The sequence below is a fragment of the Canis lupus genome, chromosome 29 (assembly GCF_003254725.2).
Source record: "Canis lupus dingo isolate Sandy chromosome 29, ASM325472v2, whole genome shotgun sequence".
In the NCBI taxonomy this organism is placed as follows: Eukaryota; Metazoa; Chordata; class Mammalia; order Carnivora; family Canidae; genus Canis; species Canis lupus.
Window position 1 is genome coordinate 3,888,290 of NC_064271.1, and position 23,775 is coordinate 3,912,064.

The 23,775-nt window shown below is 33.8% G+C and overlaps 1 protein-coding gene across 13 annotated transcripts in view; it reads right to left on the reverse strand.

Moving 5' to 3' along the window:
* The window catches only part of PCMTD1 (protein-L-isoaspartate (D-aspartate) O-methyltransferase domain containing 1), a 68,215-nt gene continuing 44,440 nt past the window's right edge, over positions 1 to 23,775 (reverse strand). For 12 of the 13 annotated variants that reach the window (XM_025477717.3, XM_025477713.3, XM_049103935.1 and 9 more), the window contains 3 exons: positions 12,958 to 13,129; positions 11,227 to 11,350; positions 1 to 3,142 (listed from right to left, as the gene is read on the reverse strand). In XM_025477717.3, the coding sequence (XP_025333502.1) occupies positions 2,778 to 3,142; positions 11,227 to 11,350; positions 12,958 to 13,011 (543 nt within the window). In that variant the 5' untranslated portion in view covers positions 13,012 to 13,129 and the 3' untranslated portion in view covers positions 1 to 2,777. Of the gene's footprint in view, positions 3,143 to 11,226; positions 11,351 to 12,957; positions 13,130 to 18,565; positions 18,758 to 23,775 lie in introns of all 13 variants that reach the window. The other variant, XM_035708346.2, reaches the window with a different exon arrangement.

Here is a 23,775-nt window from a genome sequence, read left to right on the forward strand (position 1 = left end):
TTTAATTATATGCAACTGTTTATTTGAAATAGTTTTCAGTCTTCAAATGATTTCATAGGCTTTGCTTCACTTTTAGCCTCTCAAACAGCTAGAAACCAACACCTAACATTTTTTACATTTTGACCATTATGTATGCTATCTTAATGACATTTTCTTTATTAAGACTGGAACCAAACATGTTAACCAATAAGAGGTGTAGATTTAAATCATCTTCTTGGTAGTAACGGTGCTGTTGACAGTTTGTCAGATTTATCAGATGCTGGACACTATTTCAAGCCATCTCCATCTAGCGATTTGACTTAGGAAAATCATGTTATCTCCCTACCCCTACTTTCTTTTTGTAAAATAATTAGATTAGATTATTTCTATTGTTTTATCTGGCTGCTAAAATCCTTTTAATATAACCCTCATCATTTTCAATTAACTTTACTTCACCTTTATTTGTTACTTCTCCACCTATAAAGCATAATTATCCATACTCAAGTAACCATGAATTAAAAAATACACACAAACCCAAAATATTCTTAATCATTCTAATATATTCCCATTAACAGATAAAAGGGCTTTTCACTTGAATTTTCATTTTTTATTTCTACTTCTTTATTTAAAGTCAATGATAAAGTCACAACTGTAAAATGAATGAATGCATTTAAAAACACAAATGATACATTTCAATGACAAAAAAATATGTAATGATAATGGGAATCTACTGTATACACTTTGCTAAGGTCAACAAAATAAAAGACCATTTGAACAAATCAATCTTCAAATATGTCCTTGACAAAAACTCTCTTTTGAATAGTAAAATCATCATTTAAGAATATTTATGTTTACATAACTGAACACTAGCTCCAAAACCAACAAAGTGTGTAGAGGGCAGCCAAAGGAAGGGTGCTGGATAAAAATACGTAGATACTAGATAAAAATATGTGGGTACCAGGAACTTGATATTAAGCTTCTAAAACTAACAATTTAAAATAAAATGAGTATTCCTAACATGACAATTGTATAAAACTATTTTTTCCTTGATAGAAATGAGATGGGATATTTCTTTATAGTAACAGCTTAGTAATCATCTAAAAAAAAAAAATGTGGAGATACATGTAGCCCCAAGTCACTGGTATAAAACAAATACCTTCTTCCATGAAATTATCTTTCAATTACTAAAATAGTCTAATTTACTTGGGAGAATTCATCCTTAGAATATTTCAGACAGTTATTTTAAATATGTAGAATTACCAGATCTGAGATTTTTGAAACCATCTGTGTTTTACTAATAGTTAAATCTTTCAAGAGCTAATAATCCTTTTACTATACATCAACTGGGTTTCCTTAAATGTATTTGATCAACTACTGAAATAGTGATGCTGGTGGTAGTGATACTCTCAAATTTTTCCTTTTAAAAAATACATAATCCATGTGACACTTCCTTAACAAGGAATGACTGTTTTCAAGGAAAGAAACCAAAAATGGCATTTACTACCTCTTTTATCACTGATAAGCTATAACAGTCAAATGATGGATAGTTTATGTGGTATTAAGAAAAAAGTGAAAATCATTATAATTTTAGCAAAAAAACAAAACAAACCCCCCCACACACACCATGAGAAGTTAAATGAGCACAACATAGGTCCCAAAGGTTAAACTTATGATTCTGAACACAATTTTCAAAGCAAAAGGCATCTACATACAATTTCTGTGAATATCTCATACACTACAAAGATGAATTCAAAGCAAATGTAGGCTAGCTCAGTCCTACCTTGTCAAAGACAAATATTCAAATGAACTAGGAGTTCCATTTGCTAAAGTGCACCTGCTGACCAAATCTGCTCTGGTCCTGCCTCTGAGCACAACCTAAGAAAGAGGCCATTACCCACATTTACTCCCTGTTTGCGCTGTCAACAGTCATACAGAACAATGGGTTTTCTTTTTTAAACCAAATACTGTATAAAGCACAGCGGATAACAGAAAAACCAAACCTAAATATACTATCTTCTAAAACTCCAGCAAGTAAGATAACCTCATTATTTTTAAATACTGAAAATGTAAAGGGTCCACACAAATTAAGAACTGTATTAGGTATATACTTTTTATTTAATACTCACTTGATGTGCTCTTAAAATCTCTATGAGAGAAGCAGATAGTTTCCCCATATCTTTTGGCAATAGATTCAAAAGCAAAAGTAGCAGTGCTGTTGAATTTCACGAAATGTTTTTTGTTTTTGTTTTTGTTTTTTAAAGCTAAATTATTCAGTATCTGTATTGTTATTGCACTCATGTATTGCCCGGAATACTACAGCGACTCAGCAATAGTGATTGCAACAAAGTAAGGTCAGTGGTCTATACGGCATTTGATTTCCTGATTAGAAAAGAAAGTTTTCATAGAGGAAATGCAAACAACTGCAATTCAAAAATCAGTATATGCTTAACAATTATTTAACCTTATACAAAATTAAATGTAAGCCTCAGCACTACAAATCTGTAAGGAACCAGAAAAGGATTTACAGTACACAAATCTTGAGTATTGTTGCATTCCACTCTTGAAGTCACTCTGAGTTAAAACAGCATTTTTTTCCAAGATTTAAAGAAAAATATATTTTATAAAAGGGATTCTTTTTATTTACTGAATACATCATTTTTATTACTAAGACAAAAACAAATTATACTTTTATCACTATAATTCGCACTGATGAAAGAATTCTCTTTTAACTCCTAACAAATGCTACATTTTCAAGACCAAAGGAATTATCAGTAGGCATTCTTTCTTCTTGATCTAAGTTATTTTTCTCTAAAATATGTCAAGTAAGCCTTTAAAGATTCAGGGAGGGGAAGTTTCATGATTTTTTCTCTCAGTAAATTCTGAGGTGGCTCCTCGGGCTTCATGGCTTCACTGTGATCTTTCTCTTCCTCTTCTTTATCTTCTTCCATTTTTTCATCCTCCTCACTGTCTAGAGGCTGAGGAATAAGCTGATTACCCACAAATACGTAAGTATTAATTCTCTGTTTAACCCTCTTTCTTTTTCTTTTGGGTGGAGCCCTCTGAGGAATCCCCTTGGCCTGCATCTCATCATTTATGAAATTTCTAAGTGTACGTCGAATATAAATACGAGCCAAGTCCTGTAGATTCCTGACAGCACAGGGGGCTAAAAAACAAAAACAAAAACAAAACACACACATAAAACATAAAAAAGTAAAACATTATGTATTTGTTCATTTCTTCACAGAACAAAACAAGTATTTCTTAGCAAACATTAGAAAACACAGAAAGTATAAAAACTCTGACGCCATCTAACAAAGACTTCAAGGCACTTACTAAATGCCAGGCCACTATTCTAAATTCTGTGGACAGTGGGAAAGTTTCTATGTACAGATATGTGTATATGTATATTCCCATACCTGCATAAAAATTCTTTGAAAGAATAAATAAGAGCTTAGAAACAGGCTACATGAGAATAAAGTATTTAGGGAACAAGAATAGAAGGGAGTTTTTATACTACATATCTTTTTTATACTTTTTGATACAAAAGTGATCTATTCTACACACTCAAATAAAGGCAACATTTGAGCTGTCTCAGTCTGAGCTTTAAAGCTCTTACACACACACACACACATACACACACACAATTTTTCTCTGTTAATCAGCAAGTAGAACTGGTTCATAGGCAAAGAGACACCACAAATCATGCTGTAAATAATAACCCAAATAATAATAACCCAAGAACACACTGCAGATTTCCTCAATTTATTGATGTTTACTTCTACCGAACACATCACAGTTGGACCCTATCCTGTCGTTTCACTCCTGTCTCCCACAAATCTATAAATGCATAAGCCCTAGAACACACATTCTTCTCTGTAGCCTGTTCCAATACTTTATAAAGAAAGAAATTAATTCTCTATCCCAGTAAGTTTCCATTCCTATGGAAATGAAACCATCATTAAGGGTTCTTCTCAAATGCCTCAACAATATAAAACATAACCCTCCTCCACTTAAACAGCATGAAAAATCTTCATTTATTTTTTATTTCTTTACTTTTGGTAGTCTTTTCTGGATACTTACCTTGGAAACTTTTTTATTATAACCAATGAAATCCTGCCTTCTTTAGTAACTCTGGTACGCGGTTCTCTCCCTACCGTCAGACTATAAGCTCCAGGAGTGAGGGCCACAGCATTTCCTGTTTGTGCTCCCCACAGGGCCCTGGAGGCACTAGGCTTGCACAGTACATCATCCTGTCCAAGGCTCAGAGCACCTCCTGTGTTCTGAACACCAGATCCTATCACAAATTGCATACACCCTGCAGTAGGAGATAGTTTTTGCTTGTTTGTTTTTAAACTCCAGTTTTTCAGACTGATTCAAAGACCTCTTAGCACAGGCCTAAATGGCCAACTACAAAATCTTTTCTTCAAACTATCTTTTTTCAACTCCCTACTGAATACTGGAATAGAAAAGAATTCCAAAGAACCATACTGGATATGCCTATTGGAAACTGTTCTACTGCCTGTGCCTGCCCCCAGCTGTATGAGATGGAAACTGAAACAACATATAACAATTTGAGTTCAAGTCCTGCTTCCGTCAGTGATGAAGTTTTGTGAGCACTGGTAAAAACATGTGACATACCATCCCTTATATGCTAAAATGTGTAAAATACTACCTGCTCTGCCTACCTCCTAAAACTGTTTAAGTTGTTTCACATTCACTCAATACCTAAAGGTAAATGCAAAAAGCCCTAAAAGGTAAATGAGCTTAGCATATTCAAGGAGCTGAAAGAAGGCTAGCATAGATAAAGTTCAGAGCAGGAAGAAACAGTAAGAGGTATAATCATGGATGGCCTTGCAGGCCTTGGTCAAAAAAAAAAAACAAAAAACAAAAAACAAAAACAAAAAACGTGCCCTGTTTTGGCCATGCAGCTACTCAAGGGTTTTTAAAAAGCAGGGTCATAATGCAATGAAAATGGCACTCAGGCTCCTCTGTGAATATGGATCATAAAGAGAAGGAGCAGGAGATCAGGTGGGAACACTCCAGTAATCCACCTGAGATCTGACCACACTCTGATGCAGATGGGAGTGAGGAAGATGGCAGTAAAAATGCACAGAAGTGGACAAATTTGAAACACATTTTGAAGACAGGATGGACAAGGGATTGGTTGTAGAATTTTAGCCCATACAAAAATGCTAATGTCAATTACTGACATGACAAAGAGGAAGGAGGAAGAGTGTAGTTGGTGAGAAGAAAATAAAAATTTTGTTCTGTGTTAAATCTGAAATGTCTGTTACATTTCCTGAATGGAGATTTCAGGAAGAAAAACAACAGGGACATACTAATCACCATTTTGGCATGTTATGGGCAATAATACACTTTATACTAAGTGAGGAAAAGAGGTAAAATAACTTGATACCGGTCACAGAGCTCATAAGTGACAGGAGTTGGGATCTGAACATGGACATTTAACTGCAAACTCTATGCTCCTGCCCAACCACAAGCAGCTGAATCATGACCTTGGGACTCAGGGGCAAGGTCAGGGCTGGGGATAGAAATCTGGGAGCCACCAGCCTCTCCCTGAGCACCCAAGAGGGAGTGTAGACAGAGAAGAATGGACTAAGTGAGCTCTGAAAAAGCAGGGGCATGAGGAAGCTGGGAGAATAAATCTATAAAAGAGTTTTAGAAATTATAAAAAAAGCTAAGAAATAGAGCTATAATTAGTCTTTTCAGCTGGTCTTTATTCTTGAACCTCTCTCACATTTTTGGTACTCTCTTTTCACACGTTAATTATGTTCCTCCTCTGCCAACATTGCTATTCCAAGGACACTGTTAGAATTATGAACCTTTCAATCCTAAACTGTCAGAATACTTAACTTCATAAAGAACCAACTAGACCCAGAATGGAAAAGGATTCAGACTTTACTTAAATCCCAAAATAGTATTCACAGGAGCTGCATTTAAGTTTTTCTGAATGATACAAAAACTTTTAGATAATTCTCAGTCCTAGTTATTCAAAAGTCCCCCATATTTTCTATGCTTTAACATTCACTTGTTTCTAATGCTTCCAGTTATGAGATAAGGATTTAATGGACTAGACAATGCTAATCCTGATTGCTATTAAAATTTTATTTTGAATTAAAGCTTTCACTTCAAAATTATAATTAAGGTTATCCCTAACACACACACATAAGCTTTGTTTCCCAAAAGGTAGTCTCATAAAGATTTCATAGGAACCTAGCACTCAGCACTTTCATTTTTATTTATTAATAAAAATTGAAAAGGGCATTATATTTAGGTCAAACTCACAAAAGTGATGATTTGGGGCCATTTTTAACCTTCAAAAACAGCAACTTCATATAGCTCAAAGTGATTCAGTGCCACAATTTCTTAGGTCTCTTTTGTCCCTTGTGACTTATAAGAAATATAGATTTGGCTTCTCATTCCTGACACAGAGCTCTGAAAACACTTGGAATTATCTAAGTGATAAGAGCATAGCAGATTCCTTCCAACCACACCTGAGTTTACATTAATGAGGCAACTTTTGGTAAGCCCCAGAGGATGCTGGGCTGGTTGCCAGGGGAACCAACCATGGGATTAGAGGACTGGAACTTCCACTACCCTCTGGGAGGGGAAAAGAGGCTGGACGTTGAGTTCATCATAAGTGGCCAATCAAACTCTATAAAAAGCCTTAACCGAAAGGGTGCAAAGAGAGCTTCCGGGTTGATGAACACAGAAAAGTACCAAGGAGGCGGTGCACCTAGAGAAGGCATGGAAGCTCTTGTCCTTCTCATAAATCAATCAATTCCAACTGGTTGTGTGTTGGATCCTTTGATAATAAAAACCTGGTAATCTAATAAGTAAACTGTTTTCCTGGGTTCTGTAAGCCACTCCAACAAATTTCTGATTTACAGCCAGGCAATCAGAAACACAAGTGAAAACTCATACTTGTGATTGACTGGTGTCTCAAGCTGGAGGAGGAGTGGGCAGCCTTGTGAGGTAGAGCCCTTTAAGCCTTCAAGGTCTATGCTAATACCAGCTAGTGTCAGAATGGAGTTAGATCACAGGACACCTAGTTGGTGTCCACAAAGAATTGTAGAATTGCTTGGTGTGGAAAAACCCACACATCTGGAATAAAGAAAGATGTACCTACTGGGTGGTGTATAGAGAAAACAGTTTTTCTTTAGTTGGTAGAGAGTTTTTTCCTCTTTCCTTTCACCCTTTCTAAAGGGCCGGCCCTGAACTTAAAGCAGTTGCTTTTTTTTGTTTTGTTTTGTTTTTGTTTTTGTTTTTTTTATAATGTTGTATACTCCTCCAAAAACAAATAGTACTTTAAGGTGAATCAAAAGTAGTGATAAATAAACTTCAGGAAAAGTTCTAACTACATTTTAGTAACTATTTATATGGGCAATTTCACAGCTACAAAATACATTTGGCAAAAGATTTGCACGTGTATGTTTTTAGTTTTTTTGCTAACATTCTTTATTTTAATCCCCTATAATTAATGAAATAATGTTTCTAAACAGAAAGCAATTTTAAGCAAGAAAAGGAAACGTTCTTATTTTCCAAACATCCTATTAAATTTTGACAAATAATATTTTCAGAACATTTTTCATTCTGTGAACATTATTCATAGTGAAGCCTTTATTCTTTATCAAATCATAATTCCCGACTTATTTTTATAAATTTCTATTGGGAGTTGATAATTTTTTTATTATAGAAACTTTCAAGTATACACAAGAGAGTTAATAACAACTTCAACAACTATCCCTTCTAGCTCATCTTCCTTCATCAACACTGCCATTTCCTCTTCCCATCCCTACCACATTATTCTGATGAAAATTCAGACAGGTCATTTAAATACTTCAGAGGCATGATAGATACTTGTTTCTTAATTTAGGCCTGTCTTCCATTCTATGCCTTTTAACCAATTTATCCCTACTTTACATTCACAACCATGTCAATCAACCCAACCAACAACAGTCTTATTAACTACCTAAATCTGTTTATATTGACATCCTTAAAATGAGAAAGAACAAAATTGCCTATTATCATCCATGCCATTCATAACTATGCCATGTAAAATCACACTTATAAAATACAGTTTTCTAAAGGACACTAAACTAGGAAAACTGTCATAATGAGGAATGCTCAGACTGCAACAGTGTCTGTTAGACAGTAACACACCAGTAAATGGCTGATGCACAGAAATGTACAGGGGCTTCTGTAAGGACACTTCTATATCCTTACAGAAACACATCATGCTTATGGTTAAGGTGGGCCATTGTCAAGACCAAACTGTGTTACGATTGTTTTCATTACCTCTCTTTATGTGACTCTCTAATCAGTTATGATAGGTTAAAGAAAACTGTCATAAATAACCTGTAATTCTAATGTCTGGAAAACAGGAAGGAGTAAATAGTTTTGTTATTATTATGCTCTTTGCAAGGAGTTTTTGATAACAAGTATTTGATAACAACAGTATGACGTAGTCTACTGTATAGTATAGCCCATACTATATGGTAACTACATACATGTATATATATATACAGGTATGTGTGTGTACAGTCTAACAAAAAGTATACTTTATTGAAATAATTATATCATGCATGTGAATACAAGTGACAGTTACTCGATTTTGGCGCTAAAAAGAAGTTCCTTTTAGTCCCATAGCACATACAATCACATGTCTCTCTCTGAACAGACAGGAAGGAAGTTTAAATTTAACATTCTAGCAGAGTAACTTTACCTTTCCAATAGAATCAATCTTTTTGATAATCCTTTGGTTGTCTTAATCATTCTTATTTTTAATTTTTCATATACTCCAGTTTCCTTTCATAAGGAAGTTTTGTTTTGTTTTTTAAAGATTTTATTTATTTATTCACAGGAGACAAGAGAGACAGAAACAGAGACATAGGCAGAGGGAGAAGCAGGCTCCCCATGCAGGGAACCCGATGTGGGACTCGATCCCAGGACTCCAGGATCACACCCTGAGTTGGAAGGCAGACGCTCAACCGCTGAGCCACCCAGTCGTCCCTATAAGGAAGTTTTAAGTGGTTTTGTTATGTCATTTTTGTAAGCAGCATACAGTAGCAACAAGTATGTTTGGAAAAAATGGCTGATTAACACTTTCTGAATTGTGAAAGGCTCAAAAGTTTTTTAGAACTGAAGGCCTGATTTCTTTCTAAATGAGATTAAAATTAAGAGCACCGTGTCAGAATTTATGAATCTTATGAAAATGAAGAGAGTGGTCAATAAGTCTCCTTTGATGGCAGCTCCTATTAGAGAAGAATGCTAGTAAGCCCTGTCCTGGGCTTCTGGGGAAGAGATCTCCCTGTCACTGACATTTGCTGCAGAGCTACCTGGGTCTCTGCATCACAACACACCTTCTTCCCCAAGGCAGGAGGAGTGGCCTATACAGTTTGTGTGTAAAAAACATCTGGTCATATGTGGCTCCATCCTTTCCTTTCTCTTTTCCTCTGTTTACAAGCATACTCATTAAGCTCTGCTCACCTGTACTGACAGAGTAAGCCTACACGATGGGAGGTTGCCCAGCACTGCCTTAGCTGGGTGGATAGTCAGACTACGTCTATTAGAAAGTAACACATCAGTAAATAGCTGGTGCACAGAAATGTACAGGGGCTTCTGTAAGGGCACTTCAATACCCTTACAGATACACATTATGCTACGGTTTAGTCAGGCCACTGTCAAGACCAAACTATGTGACAGAATTGTTTTCATTACTTCTCTTTATGACTCTCTAACCAGTTATGATAAAGAAAACAGTCAAAAATAACCTGTAATTCTGACATTAAGAAAATAGGAAGGAGAAAAGAATTTAACATGCAGACCTTAGCCATATTCCCCCATCTACTTTTGTAGGTGATAAAAGTGACATTTCAATTCCTAGCTATCTGCCCACCAAGTCCATCTCTCCATTGGTAAGAACCTGAACAGGGACAAACAGACCACAAAAATCACAAAGCTCAAAAGAAGAGAAGATGAAATGAAAATAAAATTTAAAAATTAAGTATAAAGCCAGGTTCCCTGAAATAGATTCATTATTTAAAAAAGATTATTTATTTATTTATTTATTTATTTATTTATTTATTTATTTGAGAGAGAGAGAGAGAGAAATATCACATGGGGGAGAGGGAGAAGCAGACTCCCCCACTGAGCAGGGAGCCCGATGAGGGACTTGACACCAGAACCCTGAAATCATGACCTGAGCCGAAGGCAGACACTCAACCATATGAGCCCCTAAAATAGATTCATTTAAAAAGCAAATTAAAGGAAGAAGTCTACCATGGTAAAGTTCATTTTTGGTACAGAACTTTACTTACTGATTTTCAAAATCATAAGTCACAAACCAATTGAAGCTACTCTCATCTCTTTGTCTTTCAACTGCAGTAAGTTGATCACTCCCTTTCTTGAAATAGTTTTTTTTTTTCTTGGTTTCCAACACAAACACCTCTCTCCTCACTCTTCCCACTCCTATAGCTTAAAATGTCTTTTTTCATTGATGATTTTTAATTTATATCTCCCTCATGCAGTAGGTTTGTATCTACTTGACTACCTGACACATGCATGCCAACAGAGAACTTAAATGTGGCCAGAATAAAGTATGTGATCCTCCTACACCTATTTCCAAACTATTCCATTGCCAGTCTTGCAAACAATGGTACCACCAAATAAATGATACTACTACTCAACTACCTATTCAAGGTAAAACTTTACATCCTCCTTTTTTCTTTACCACCATCTTCCATGAAGTCTACTATTTTTCTCCTTTCAAACAACTCTGTCCACACCAACACTGATTTTCCCTTTAAGTCTAGTATAATCTATCTTCTATACTCTAGCCAATGACTTTCAACTACCCTGAAATTTATTTCTGGCCTTGGAACAACCAAGTTCCTTGCAGCCCAAATAAAGGCTTTTGTGTTTGCTGTCCTACTGTACAGAAAATGCCAACAAACTTAATATAATAAATTCACAACTATAATTAATAAATTCATGTTTTCTTTGACCTGCCCCTTCTTTTCATATGTCCATGAAGGCAGCTAACAGCATCTGGTGCAAGGTAGGAGGAGCTCCAACCCACCTCCATAAAAAAGTTGAATAAATTTATTGAATATATTACTGCCTACATATTTACTTCTTCATAATTATATAGTCCATTAAATCTCAAGCATAAGAGTTGAACAATCTAAGCCACATTTCAATCAGAAAGGACCAAGAGTTACTTACGGAGTCCTACAGAATCTGGTTTGCCATTATCATTCTTACTTGGTTGTACAAGTGGAGCAAATGAAACAGCAAGGATGTTTTTACTTTCCCAAGTGTTTTGTCCAGTTCGCATAATTTGTGTTAACTATTTAAAGGGAAAAACAGAAATAGAATAGCTTAGTCCTGGAAATGTGATCATCTTATAGTCACAATTTTGCTTTAACAAAATAAATGCCAATGGTTGCTATAGTCACTTCTATTTGAATGCAATCAAATTACTTTCATTTAAATACTTACCATAAAATAATAAGGAATGACAAATATTTGCAGCTCTAGAAAGATAAGTCCATGTAAGTAGATCCAAATATGGTCTAGTGACTCATAATATTATATTTGGGCTCTGACAGCTTCTGGGGGTCTTATTTCAATCCACACCTGCCAGGGGCTCCCAAAATATATGTCTCACATAGGTTCAGTTGTTTGGTTAAAGCACTATATTAATAAAACCATGTTCTGATTATTGTTCCAAAGAGTCAATTTCTTGGTCTTCCATGATGGTAAAAAAGGCAGATTCTAATTCTAATCTCAACTTAGTATTTCAAAAATAGATTTAATTAATCACAAGAGGATTAGAAGTTTACCCACCTGGCAAAAATCCATCCCCAGTCCTTGGGAAAAAAATATTAGCTCAGTACATGGCTTGATCAAGTTGAATTAATACTTTCAATTTCTACCATAAAAGTCAGTGCATTATATTTCAGATCAGTATAATAGTATATAATTAATATTTAATAAAATACCAATGGGAAGCCATATCTTAAATGTTTGAAGATATATCTTTAACAGAAAACAGAAGATTGTTCATCTGGGAGTCTCAACTCCAGAAGCATTTGAGTAACTTTTTTCCAGGAGTGTTTTTTAATGAATGTTTTATATTATGTCTTTTTAATAACTGACAAACAATTTGCCACAGAGCACAGTACAAGGTAATGGCAAAAAACTTAACTGCAAATAACATGCTGTGATGTTAAGGGACTCCCTAAGATTATAAACTCCAAAATGATCAGGCAAGGTCCCAGTTGTCTTACACAATTTATCTTCTACTGTATAAACCACAAAGCATTTTAAACATCTCAAACAAACTTAGGTTAAAATGAGTATTACAGATTTTTTTTGAAATGCATCTTTGTACATTTTTTTTTGCATTTTTGTACATTTTTAAAGTAATTTCCTTTTGAAAGATCCACCCATTTTTAATACATCAGTATTTTCATGCATTTATTATACCTAGTAATTCTCAACCGAAGGCAAGCAAATATTTTCAAGTGAGTCAATGTAGTACTAAATGAAGAATTAAAAATTTACTTGTTTCTTCAATAGATTTAAGTAGTCCAAATCAAATCCCAAATATATTTTCTTTTTCTCATGTTCAGAGAACTAAAAAAATGTTTGAAACTGAGCAGCTAGTAGAGATTATTACATCCAACTGAAACAAGCTCCAGGTAAAGAAACTGTAGGAAGAAACGACTTGGCAAACACCATGTAGGTGGTAGCTAAGCTCTTGGTGAAAGACCAAATCTCTTCAAATCCTAGTATAAAGAATTTCTTCTATATCTGCTTTGGTTCAGTAATTAAGACTCCATTTCAAGTTTTGATCTATGGCGGGTACTTCTCTAAAAATTAAACCTACTTTTCACTGATTCCATTTCCCACCTTAAGCTACTGTGTTTAAGCAAAGGACAGTAAAGTTACCTGATCTTCTATAGGCATGACTAGAATGCCTCCAACTTTCAGTAATATTTTCATGTAGTTTTCATGGTCTTTCTGGACACCAGCCCCACAATAAATTCGATCATACTGATGACTGTCAGATGCTATCTGGAGGCAATTACCAACCACAAATGCAGGTTCACAGAACTCAAATCTGCATGAAAAAACAAATATATTTTAATTCATTTAAATAAAATATTAAATCTAAAAAAATTAACATAATTCAGTTTTTTGTAACAGTGAAGTTACCAAAATTAATTTTAGGATAAATATCATTATGAAATTTGATTTAAATATCATATTTATGAAGCTTAACTGATCAAATATAGTGTTTTATCATCAATGATAGAGTGCACATGTTTACAAAACATTAACCTATTTTTTGCCAAACTGAAACCTCATTTAGAGCTTAAAAAAATGAATATAATGAAAAGCCCTTCATGATACCCATCTTATGATGCCCCACAAATGACATATACTAAGGATGAGAATCACAAGGGTCAAACAAACAAGATTCACCTTCCACTGCCCTTTCCAAAAAAAAAAAAAAGCTGACAGGCCAGTGTCAATGGGAAGGGCTCATGCAGTATTCATCTCTGTTTGATATTTTTGCTATGGCTAATAGTGGAAAGTTTTGTCAGGAAAAGACATCAATGTCCTGACCACATACCTTAGCAACCACTAAGATTAGGGAGATTTTCCTTACAGATTTTAGCAGAGCTATGTTACAGGATTGTTAGAGGATGTTACTGCTGCTTTGTGATCTCCCTATGCAACAAAAGGAGATACTGTTTTCAAAGCAAAGGCATTTTATCCAGGCCACCTGTTCCTGGTTACAGTGTTGGTTCATGGTATATAGAGTTATGCTTTTACAAACTAACCTATTTAGACTTCTACTTTATTCCTTAAATTTTAACAAATTGGAAAATAGTTACTAACATGTAACATTAATTAAAATCCCAAAGCACTAATAAAACATGTAATCTTTTAAAAAACTAACTCATGGAATATCCTTTTACTTTTAAGTTAATTAAAGTTAATATGACCACACAGCAAAATCAGGCTATTATTTGAGAATGAAATAATTTATATTAAAAGTTTCGGCATGCAGTGAAAAATGACACTGATTGAATCATAATCATTTCTGCTTTATAAAACATATCCTGCCCTTTAGTAATTAATAGACTTATTACATAACAAGTTTCCATTAAAATTCACTAAAACACAGACACATTATCTTCATTAATATTTAAAGAAGAATTTACCAGAATTATGCCGTTTTCAGTATCCTGTCTTCTAAGTGGAAGGGTCAAGGGTAGGGTGGGAAGGACTGAGGGGTTAGGGTGGGGTGAGTAATCTGTGTATACTCTCTTTTCCACACCCACATACTAGGGTAAGTCCATGCCTCATTTTTCCTTTCAGTGCAACTGCCTCCCTGCTAGTCACATTTTTCAAGTCCCTTCCATGGTTTTGTTCCCTACTGTACAGGATAGGGTGAAGTTTCCTTATAGTACCACATGGGGCTTTTTATGACCCTACCATCAAACTGTCCTGCCAGATTCATTTCCTGGCTCTGCCTCCCCTGCATACCCCCTTCTTCCTGCCAAACTATGCTGTAGCCAGACTGACTTACAGTTGACCCTTGAACAAGGCAGAAGTTAGGGGTGCAGACCTCCTCCCTCAAACATCCAAGTATAACTTATGACTCCGCAAAAACCTAACTACTAATAACCTACTGTTGACCAGAAGCCTTACTAACATGAACAGTTGACTAATAGATATTTAGTATGTTACATGTATTATATACTATATTCTTATAATAGAGCTAAAGAAAATATTAAGAAAATAAGGAAGAAGAAAAAACATATTTATAGTACTGTGCCATAAAAAAAATCTGCATTTAAGCCATCCTGCACAGTTTAAAACTATGTTGTTCAAGGGTCAACTGTGTGCTTCTAGTTGCTTAGTGAAGTATTACAAAATGTTTTGGAACTCTGTATCTGTGTATATATGCTGTTCCTTTGACTAAAATTCTTCCCATGATAAACGCCTCCTATCCCTTCAAGATACAGTTCAAATACCAGTTTTAGTAATGAAATCTTATCCAATTCTGTTTTAACAGTATCTCATTCTTGCTACTTGCATAGTACACAGGAAAGTATAAACTTACCTAGGTTAGGGACCATACTTAAATTCCTTTTAAACTCAAGACTATGGTACAACCTATGATTGTCTAAAATATGGCCAAATTATAATTTCTTGACTTTCAACTAATCAGATAATGCAGATCATGTGGTTTAATCACTTCACCAAACTCACAATAGCATTCTTTAAAATGAAAAGGACTATTTTCAAGGAAGTCTATCTAAAAATATTTATTCTTATAAAAATTCAACTTAAAAAATTTAATTTTATAATAATTTAAGTCAGTCTTATTTTCAGGATGAATATGAGCAGGGAATTTATTTTTAAAAAATTAAATTATTAAAACTTCTTTTAGCAAGTCTGTTAAATCAACTCAAAAATATGCTTATGGTTTTAAAATCTGTCTACTTGTTAAAAATACATGATAGTTTACAGAAGTATGATCTAGGACAACACCATTCCAAGTAAACACCTTACAATTAAAACCACTTCTCAGATTAATAATATTTTATACATCCTTATCACAGCAAAATTAATTAGAAAGAATTTAGTGCCTGATTTTAAAATCAAATGTGTGATTCTGGTCAAATTTCCTTATACTACAAATGAGCACAATCCATTAAGTGAAATATTATTTACTGAGCACCAGTTGTGTGTAAAGATTGAACATACACTGGGAAACAATCATGCCTACAGTTAGTGAAAGAGATAGATGAGCATCAGAGAATCTCAGGAATAAAGATTTAAACTATGATAAATGCTCTGAAGGAAGAGAATAGGATTCCTTAAGACTGACAGTGTAAAGAAATGGACAGACCTAGGGAATCAGAGAAAGCTTCCTTAAGAAACAACAAGTTGTGAACTGAAAGATGAGACAGGGTAATCTAGAGCTATATGGTAGCCGAGATGGTAGTCACTAGCCACATGTGGATATTGAGGTTTTAAAATGCAGCTAGTCCAAATTGAAATGTACTATAAGGATAAAATTCACATGGGATTTCAAAGATTTAGTCCAAAATAAATATTAAAATAGCTCAATATTTCTTTTATACATATGTGTATAGCAGTGAATATGCGTGTGTATGTATGTGGATATGTATTTCAGCCACATAAACTGAAGATGCTAAATACCCTTCTACTTATCACCAGTAACTAGAAGCTTCAAATACTTTCTCCTTAACACAATCTTCCCTTTGAAATATTCTCCTGGTTTTCCTGCTATTTACGTGAATATTTCTTCTGAATTTTAGATGTATCTCCATTACATATTATAGTCCTCAAAATATATTTACTGAGTGAACCATATAAAAAACAAATGTTTTGTCAATTTTTCCACCTATCAACTTAGAACATGAACCCAAAATAAAATCTCAGGACTAGGAGAGAGACTTGCCCAGAAAGTTACAGGAAAAATATGTGCCTATGATACTTTCTGTATCAATATGATGGTTCTTGTTTTATTAAATTAGTCACTATAGAAGCTGTAACTTGACAATACAGAATACAGTTTTCTCAAAATGCAAAAAAAAAAACAAACACAAAAAAACACAAAAACCCTCAAATAATTAAAAAAAAAATCCTTGCCTTTAATGAGTCAGTCAACTGTCCTATAACTGAAAGGCACTTTTTTGGGCCCTCCTGAAGACCTTAAATAAGCCACCATAACTTTAGGAAACAATTTAATGCTTTCTTTCCCCAGTAATGCAGATCAAAACAAGTATATGTGCTTCCACTTAGGGAGAATTACAAAAGATAATTACACTGAAAATCAAATCTCTAAATCTATAAATTTCTACTAATGCAAATGGAACATATATTTCTAACAAATACATATGGGATCCTTACACTTTCATTTAACAGTCAAATTAACTTCCTTTGAAAGAATATTCAAATCTGAAAATTTAATAAAACTTGAGATGTTCCTAAGGACTGGACTATTTCTAGATACAAAATAGTAAAAAAAAAACTTCAAGGAAATAAATAAAATTGGAGAACACTGTAATATTTTTAAATGTTGGCACTAAAACACCTAGAATATATTAGAAAATTCATATGCCAAAGACATCACAAAAAAGTTGTAACACTACCAATTTAGTAGTTATTAAGGAAAACATCTACCATAGATAGTGTTCCATCTGGGGGTTCTTTATTGTAACTATGGCTTGGTCTTTTTTTACCAGTAATACATGAATCCTTCACATTAGTAAAGAACACAAAACAATGTGCAAACTGCATACCATTTTATGTATATGTATACACACACACACATACACACATACATACATACAAATAAATGGGTAATGGATTATCTTTCCTAATAAAGGACTTAGAGATGAGCTTAAATATTTTTAACTAGGTACATAGTTGAGGATCTTAGACATTTTGTATTCTAATATTAAAACTATGGCTTATTTTTTATAACAGCATTTCACAAAAGTATACCAATTCCACAGCTAATAATACTTTTTGATAAAGTCGATGATTAAAAATGTTTAGGCCTATGTTTTATGGATATGCTCCTACCCATGTCAGATCACGCTCATGCTGATATTTGCAAAGAACTAAACAACTGACTGGAGATATGGATGAGGGCTACCGTGTTATCAAGAGTAAATTACAACTCCTACTCAGACTTCCACTGTAGACAGAAAAATAAAGAAAACATTTTCTTCCATAAGCTTTCACTATCTTCTGAAAGCTGCATCTCACCTAGGTTTCCACAAACCTCTATAGAGGCAAAGGACATATTTTTAAACCACAAATACAAGTTGGATATAATCTGGAAGACTTTAGCAATAAACTAATCAGAAGTTTTCACTTTATTACAAAATAGTACTACACTATTTATAGATCTATATATAAAATCTAGGTTAAAAATAGTGAAAAAGAAAATCCAAATTTCATTTTTTTCACATTGACCACAAACCTGAGGGGGAGAGGAAAAGCAAGAGGTGTACCAAAATGGCATTTCCTATGTGGTTATTATTTTACTCATGAAAGTACGGTTCACATGTACTTGCCCTAATTTTTATTCTTAATTTAGAAAAGTTCATTAAAATTTTATGACTGTTAGTAAAGTGAAAAGTAGCAATCATTTTTATTCTTTGAAGAAAATTTCTCAAACACAATTTCCCAGATGGAGATGACTCACGTTCCTAAATTACACTGAATTATCCTAACAATGTAAGTTATCTGTATACAAAATAAACAGTTCTGAAATGTGTGTAATAACTATAAATTAATTCACTTTAGACTTATAGTTTGTTTGATTTAAATCTGAAAATTTAGTAATTGTTTTTAGACTCTTATGCAGAGGGAAAATATTTGACACACTCTTACTAAAATGTAGACTGGAAATCATTTGCAGAAAAATATAGAGCACATATTATCTTGGTTTTCAACATGAACACTTGCCCAAAAGACCACCGGGATTCTCATCACTTACCTTAGCAGTGGTTTTCTTTATAGGTGCATGTTGGAATATCTTCGTCTGGAGACGGACAGATGATTTCCTTCACAGCAGGGACCTTGCCAACTTGCCCATATAATTCTTTTGATAAGCTGCTAGGAGATCAGGGTGACCTAGCCTTGCCCTGCAGCTTCCCTCTTAGACGGATAGTCTAGGTCTAGGAGCTGACTGAGAGTAGAAAAAACAACATTCCCCTTCAATACACTGTTGAAGTGGGGGCTGAAAATTTGCACACCTAGTTTATCATGTGCCACAGGATGCTGTCATTGAAAGTTTAGACAATTATTCCAATGGAATAAAGGATTTCAAGGTCATTGGAAAGAATCCTACCTTGTTCTCATTCCTCATCCAAAACAATCTGCCAAATGAATCACAGAAACCTTTTTCTTAAAACACTTTGTCAAAATACACATTTTGGGTTTTAAGAGCTATGACTACTTAATTAAAACAAGACAAAACTTCAGAATTTTCCATTGGGAAGAAAATCCAGGGAAACATTATCTCTTGATCTCCAAATGCAGTTATACTACTCAAAAACTCTTACAATCAATAATTAAGCTATAGTATAAAGCAAAATTTTAAAAATCAATTACTTTACCTTTTCAAGTGTTTTCCCTTCCAACTGCACCAAACTCATCTCAGAATAATTCAAGCATTATTTAAAGCAAAGTGTTAAGAGTAAGTAAATACAGTGTTCTTCCATTGAGTGAAGCTTTTGGAAAATCCATAGATCAAAAACAATCTCTAAATGCTTTATAGGAAATGTGCAGGTACATCACATAAAAGTAAGCCTTCAGTATTTCAACAATTATTTCCCCTAACAATGTGTTTGAAGCCATCCAACTTTTCCCAATGCCATTTCTCATTGATGGAAAAATATATAATTGATAAACAGCCCTGATGACTATTCTCAAGCATTTCTGTTACCACCATTTGAATGTTGGTCACGATTAAAAACTGTTCAGGACCTGTAATAACTGTTATAAAACTAACATCTGAACATTATTGGTGCATCAAAATATTCAAATATCTAAGAAATATTTTGAAATAATGTTGAATATGTAGTCACAGATAACAAAACTATTTCAAGTATGCATAATTCTCTTAAAGATGAAGCAGGACTACTCTGCTGATAAAGTTGACAGAATATAGAAGCATTTAATTTTTCCAATGCAAATAAAACCACATGGGAAAAAATGAACCTATAATTAAAGATAAACTTAGGCCACCAGATACTGTCATAAATCAATTAAACAAATCTTCTAAAACACAGAAGAGTATACTAATTGTGCATTTACCTTAAAACTTATACCTCAACTAAATTTGAGGACTACATTGCTTCTCTGAGTCATCTGTGCCCTCAAAAGTAACTCACACCATAAGTGAGTTTCATTAATGAACAGGGTAGGTATACTTTGTAATAAAAATGCTATCATGCATTTAACCATGTTAACAGCATTCCTTAATTCTAATATAAGGGAAGTAAATGATGAAAAAATAAGTGCTGCTTCAACTTTTGTATCTTGGGCTAAGTTGCTTGACTGTAATTCATGGGGAGCAGCTTACTGCTGGGAAGAAATATTAGAAGAAATCAGTATTTACATTATCATAGCTAAATCAGAACTAAATAAAAAGGCTGGCTTAATGAGGTCACAGCTTGTCTATTCCTCAGTTTTCCTAGCTGGGCAATGTGGACATCAATACAGCCTCTTGGGCTGTGGATTAAGCACTTAGAATGAATGGTACATGGTACTTAATGAACAGACAATACATATTAAGTGCTATTATTTTTTATTACCTCATTACGGTTTTCAGTACTCCTATCATGACTCAGTTATATGAAAAATTATATAGAAACAAAAGTCCTCCCCATTTGAACAGAATGAAAATCTTCAAATAAATCAGACTACGCTGCACTCATTTTGCTACTGATGTTAGAATATTTCCAAAGTCAGCTAACAGTATCCTTGAAAGGGAGGGGAGATAGGAACGACCAATCTCTTATAAGGAAATGGCACACTCCAAAACATGCATTCCAGAGTGCTAAGTCAACCTCATGCACAGGTACACATGTAAGTACATAAACATTGCTATAAACAAATGCTATACCAAACACCAACTCATTTGCAAAGTATAAACTGGATAAAGGTTTACAATTCAGGCTACTTTAACTAACTTATTCTTCCAAGTTACTATAAACTGGCGAGATTATTTTGCTTACTGCTTGAGCACAAATACTGATAATAACTTGACCTTCTCCAAACTTCTTCCCTTATGAAAACCAGACACTGAAGGGCCTTTAAAACCTAGGCCCAAAGACTTGTCTAGATCAGAGTGGGCTAAAACAAAGGTATTCTAAAGAGTCTGTGTGAAGAGCAGAAGTGAGGGCAGCCTGCTGCTTGTTTCTGTAAATATAATGTTCGTAGGACATCTCACCCCCATTTCCTTCCATGGCGTCTAATGCTGCTTCTGCATTACAATGGCAGAGTTGAGCAGTTACTACAGGGACCAGTTAGCCCAGGAAGTCCAAAATAGTTACTAACTTTTACTAGAAAAGTCTTGCCCGTGTTTAGGAAGACCTTTAAAATCAAATGTCAGTTTTATAAGGAAATTTCAGCAAATCTGGAAATGCCACAGGTAGAGCAAAGGGAAAAGCCATACAAGAGAGCTCCCCCTTCGTGCCCATCTCCAAATACAGTAAATTCAGAGTAGCCTCTTCAAATTATTTCATTTGCTGATACAGGAGTATGGCATGGAAAGAAAAGTAAAATGCATACATTATAATAAAGATTCTTTCTCCTAAAAGAAAAAAATACTACTTTCAAGACTCAGGAACCAAGTTTGCTTTATAAAGTACACACAAAAACACACATTTGTATTTTTTAAAAGGTTACCTTACCTTATATATTTTAAGGTTGAGTTTATAGATTCTTTCCCACCTACTATATTTGGAGTTCACTATGATCTCCAATAGATATATGTAGGAAAATTTTAAAGATGCAATTTAAATCATAAGTGACATAACAATACTTTTGAAAAAAGAATTTATTAAAATAGATCCAAACAAATAGGATAAGACTGGAAGGTATTAGGTTTTAGCTATCTCTTCTCTGTGTTACACATGATCAAGAATAATCTGGTACTGAAGAATACAAAAATAGATATTAATTTAATTAATATTAATTAATTAATAATTTACTTTAGATATTAATGTAACAGTTACTTTATATTTTGTTAATTAAAATATGTATTTTGATGACCTGTATACAATTAAATATAATGAAACCACTTGGAAATGGGATTTTTAAAATCACTTTGGCAAGTTTTTCAAATTCAAAAAACTGATTATAAATAAAAATATCATCCACAAACATGAAGGAAAACTGCTAGGAAATCATCAAAACACTAGAATGGACACTATTATAATTTCTGTCACCAAAGCCAAATAATATAAAAAGACCAAAAAAGGAGTCCAATGAGTTAAGTCAATGACTTTACTAAGCTTTCAACCACTACTTTATGCAAAACAAAACATTTTCCCAGTACTTACTACACTTTGTATGCAAGATACTTTTGTAATCTGAAATATTTAACCAATACTTCACATTACTTGAAAACCAGAATAGATAACATTTCCAGAACTAATTTTTTCAGCCTAGTTTATTAATGCATGAATCTGTTTTAAAAACAAGTTGCAACACTTCAGAAACAACTATATTATAAAGCCTGAGTATTTTAACTAAAAAAACAAGACTAATGAAAATTATAAAGAAACATTTAGGTCATGTCACACTTTTTATGATTCACCCACCATTTTATGAATAACAAATCTGTATAACAGAGTAACAACAAAACTCAAGAAATACAAAGAAATCTGTTTTACAATTATATGGAAACAATTTTAGAATTTTTCTTTAAATTGAGACACGAATATGTAGTCTTCAAACTTATCTGTTATGGATTATTTAGCATGTAAATTTCATCAACATAGAAATGCTTTGAATAATGACATATTTTAGTTATTTCCCAGGACTACGCCCATTTGCCACCAATAAACTTGAGCTCCAACGATACTTGTGTAGAGGTGCTTCAGTGATTCAAGGTTCACCCTTGAATGTGTTCTGCCTGAAATGTATTACTATCTAATATATAATAAACCTTATGATAGGCGTAAACATTGGCTTTTACTAATAGTACTTTTCTAAGTGTATTTCTAATAGTATATTTTCTAAGTTCAAATGTATTCAAAAAGTCCTTATGTGTATACTGTTTCAGCATCAAAATATAATAGGAATTCAATAAATTCAAAATTCTACAGTTCTAAAAACAATATAAAAAATATTCATGTCTACATCCTAAGCATTTAACATGCTACCAATCACCAGACAAAAATACTAAACACAAAAGAATGGTAAAATTGAATACCAATTTTTTATAAAATAACAGCTAAAAACTTTTTTATTTCTGTCAAACAATATGCTACTCTTGGAAAGAGAATATGAACCAACACGGTAAGCACTTGCAAAATGATTCAAAGTGTGAATTAAATTTTAATTATTTATAAAAACAAGCATAAATAAAAGATGGTGTTCAGCAAATTGATGCAGAAAATTCAAGTAGCCTGCTCAAACACATTGAATTAATTAGAACAAAATAAACCTGATCATTTTCAAAACCTGAGAATTTTCCAATTCTCTCAAGCCTGTCTGACTGAAGTCTTTAATAACCCAATTACAATCACACTTATCTATACACAAGGATAGATAACACCTCTCTGTAACACCAAGGATTTTGCAGCAATTCTGTTCTTCAACCAATCAAGTGCCACACGGGCAAAGGGCAAGGGGCAGGAGAGAAAAGGCAGAGAAGGGGAAGAAAAGGAAAACATACTCCAGCAGACATTCGCAGGGTCTTTTCTGTCCTTAGCGGTACTGTCTCAAGCCTAAAACTCTCCAGAGAAAAGCCCTCAGCCCTGATTCAGACTCACAAGTTTCTCACCTTTCATGGTCATGGCCAGGGTCTAGAGGTGAGTGAAGAAAACCCACTCTTAACAAGCCGAATTGGAACTCTGGTTTTGTAATAAAACTTTGCTATCTAAGGTGACTGGGTTCTAAGCTAGTGTTCTAAGCTTTTTAAGACTTTCTTTCTTTAAAAATATCACTAGTTGGGAGATATAAATGTCCTCA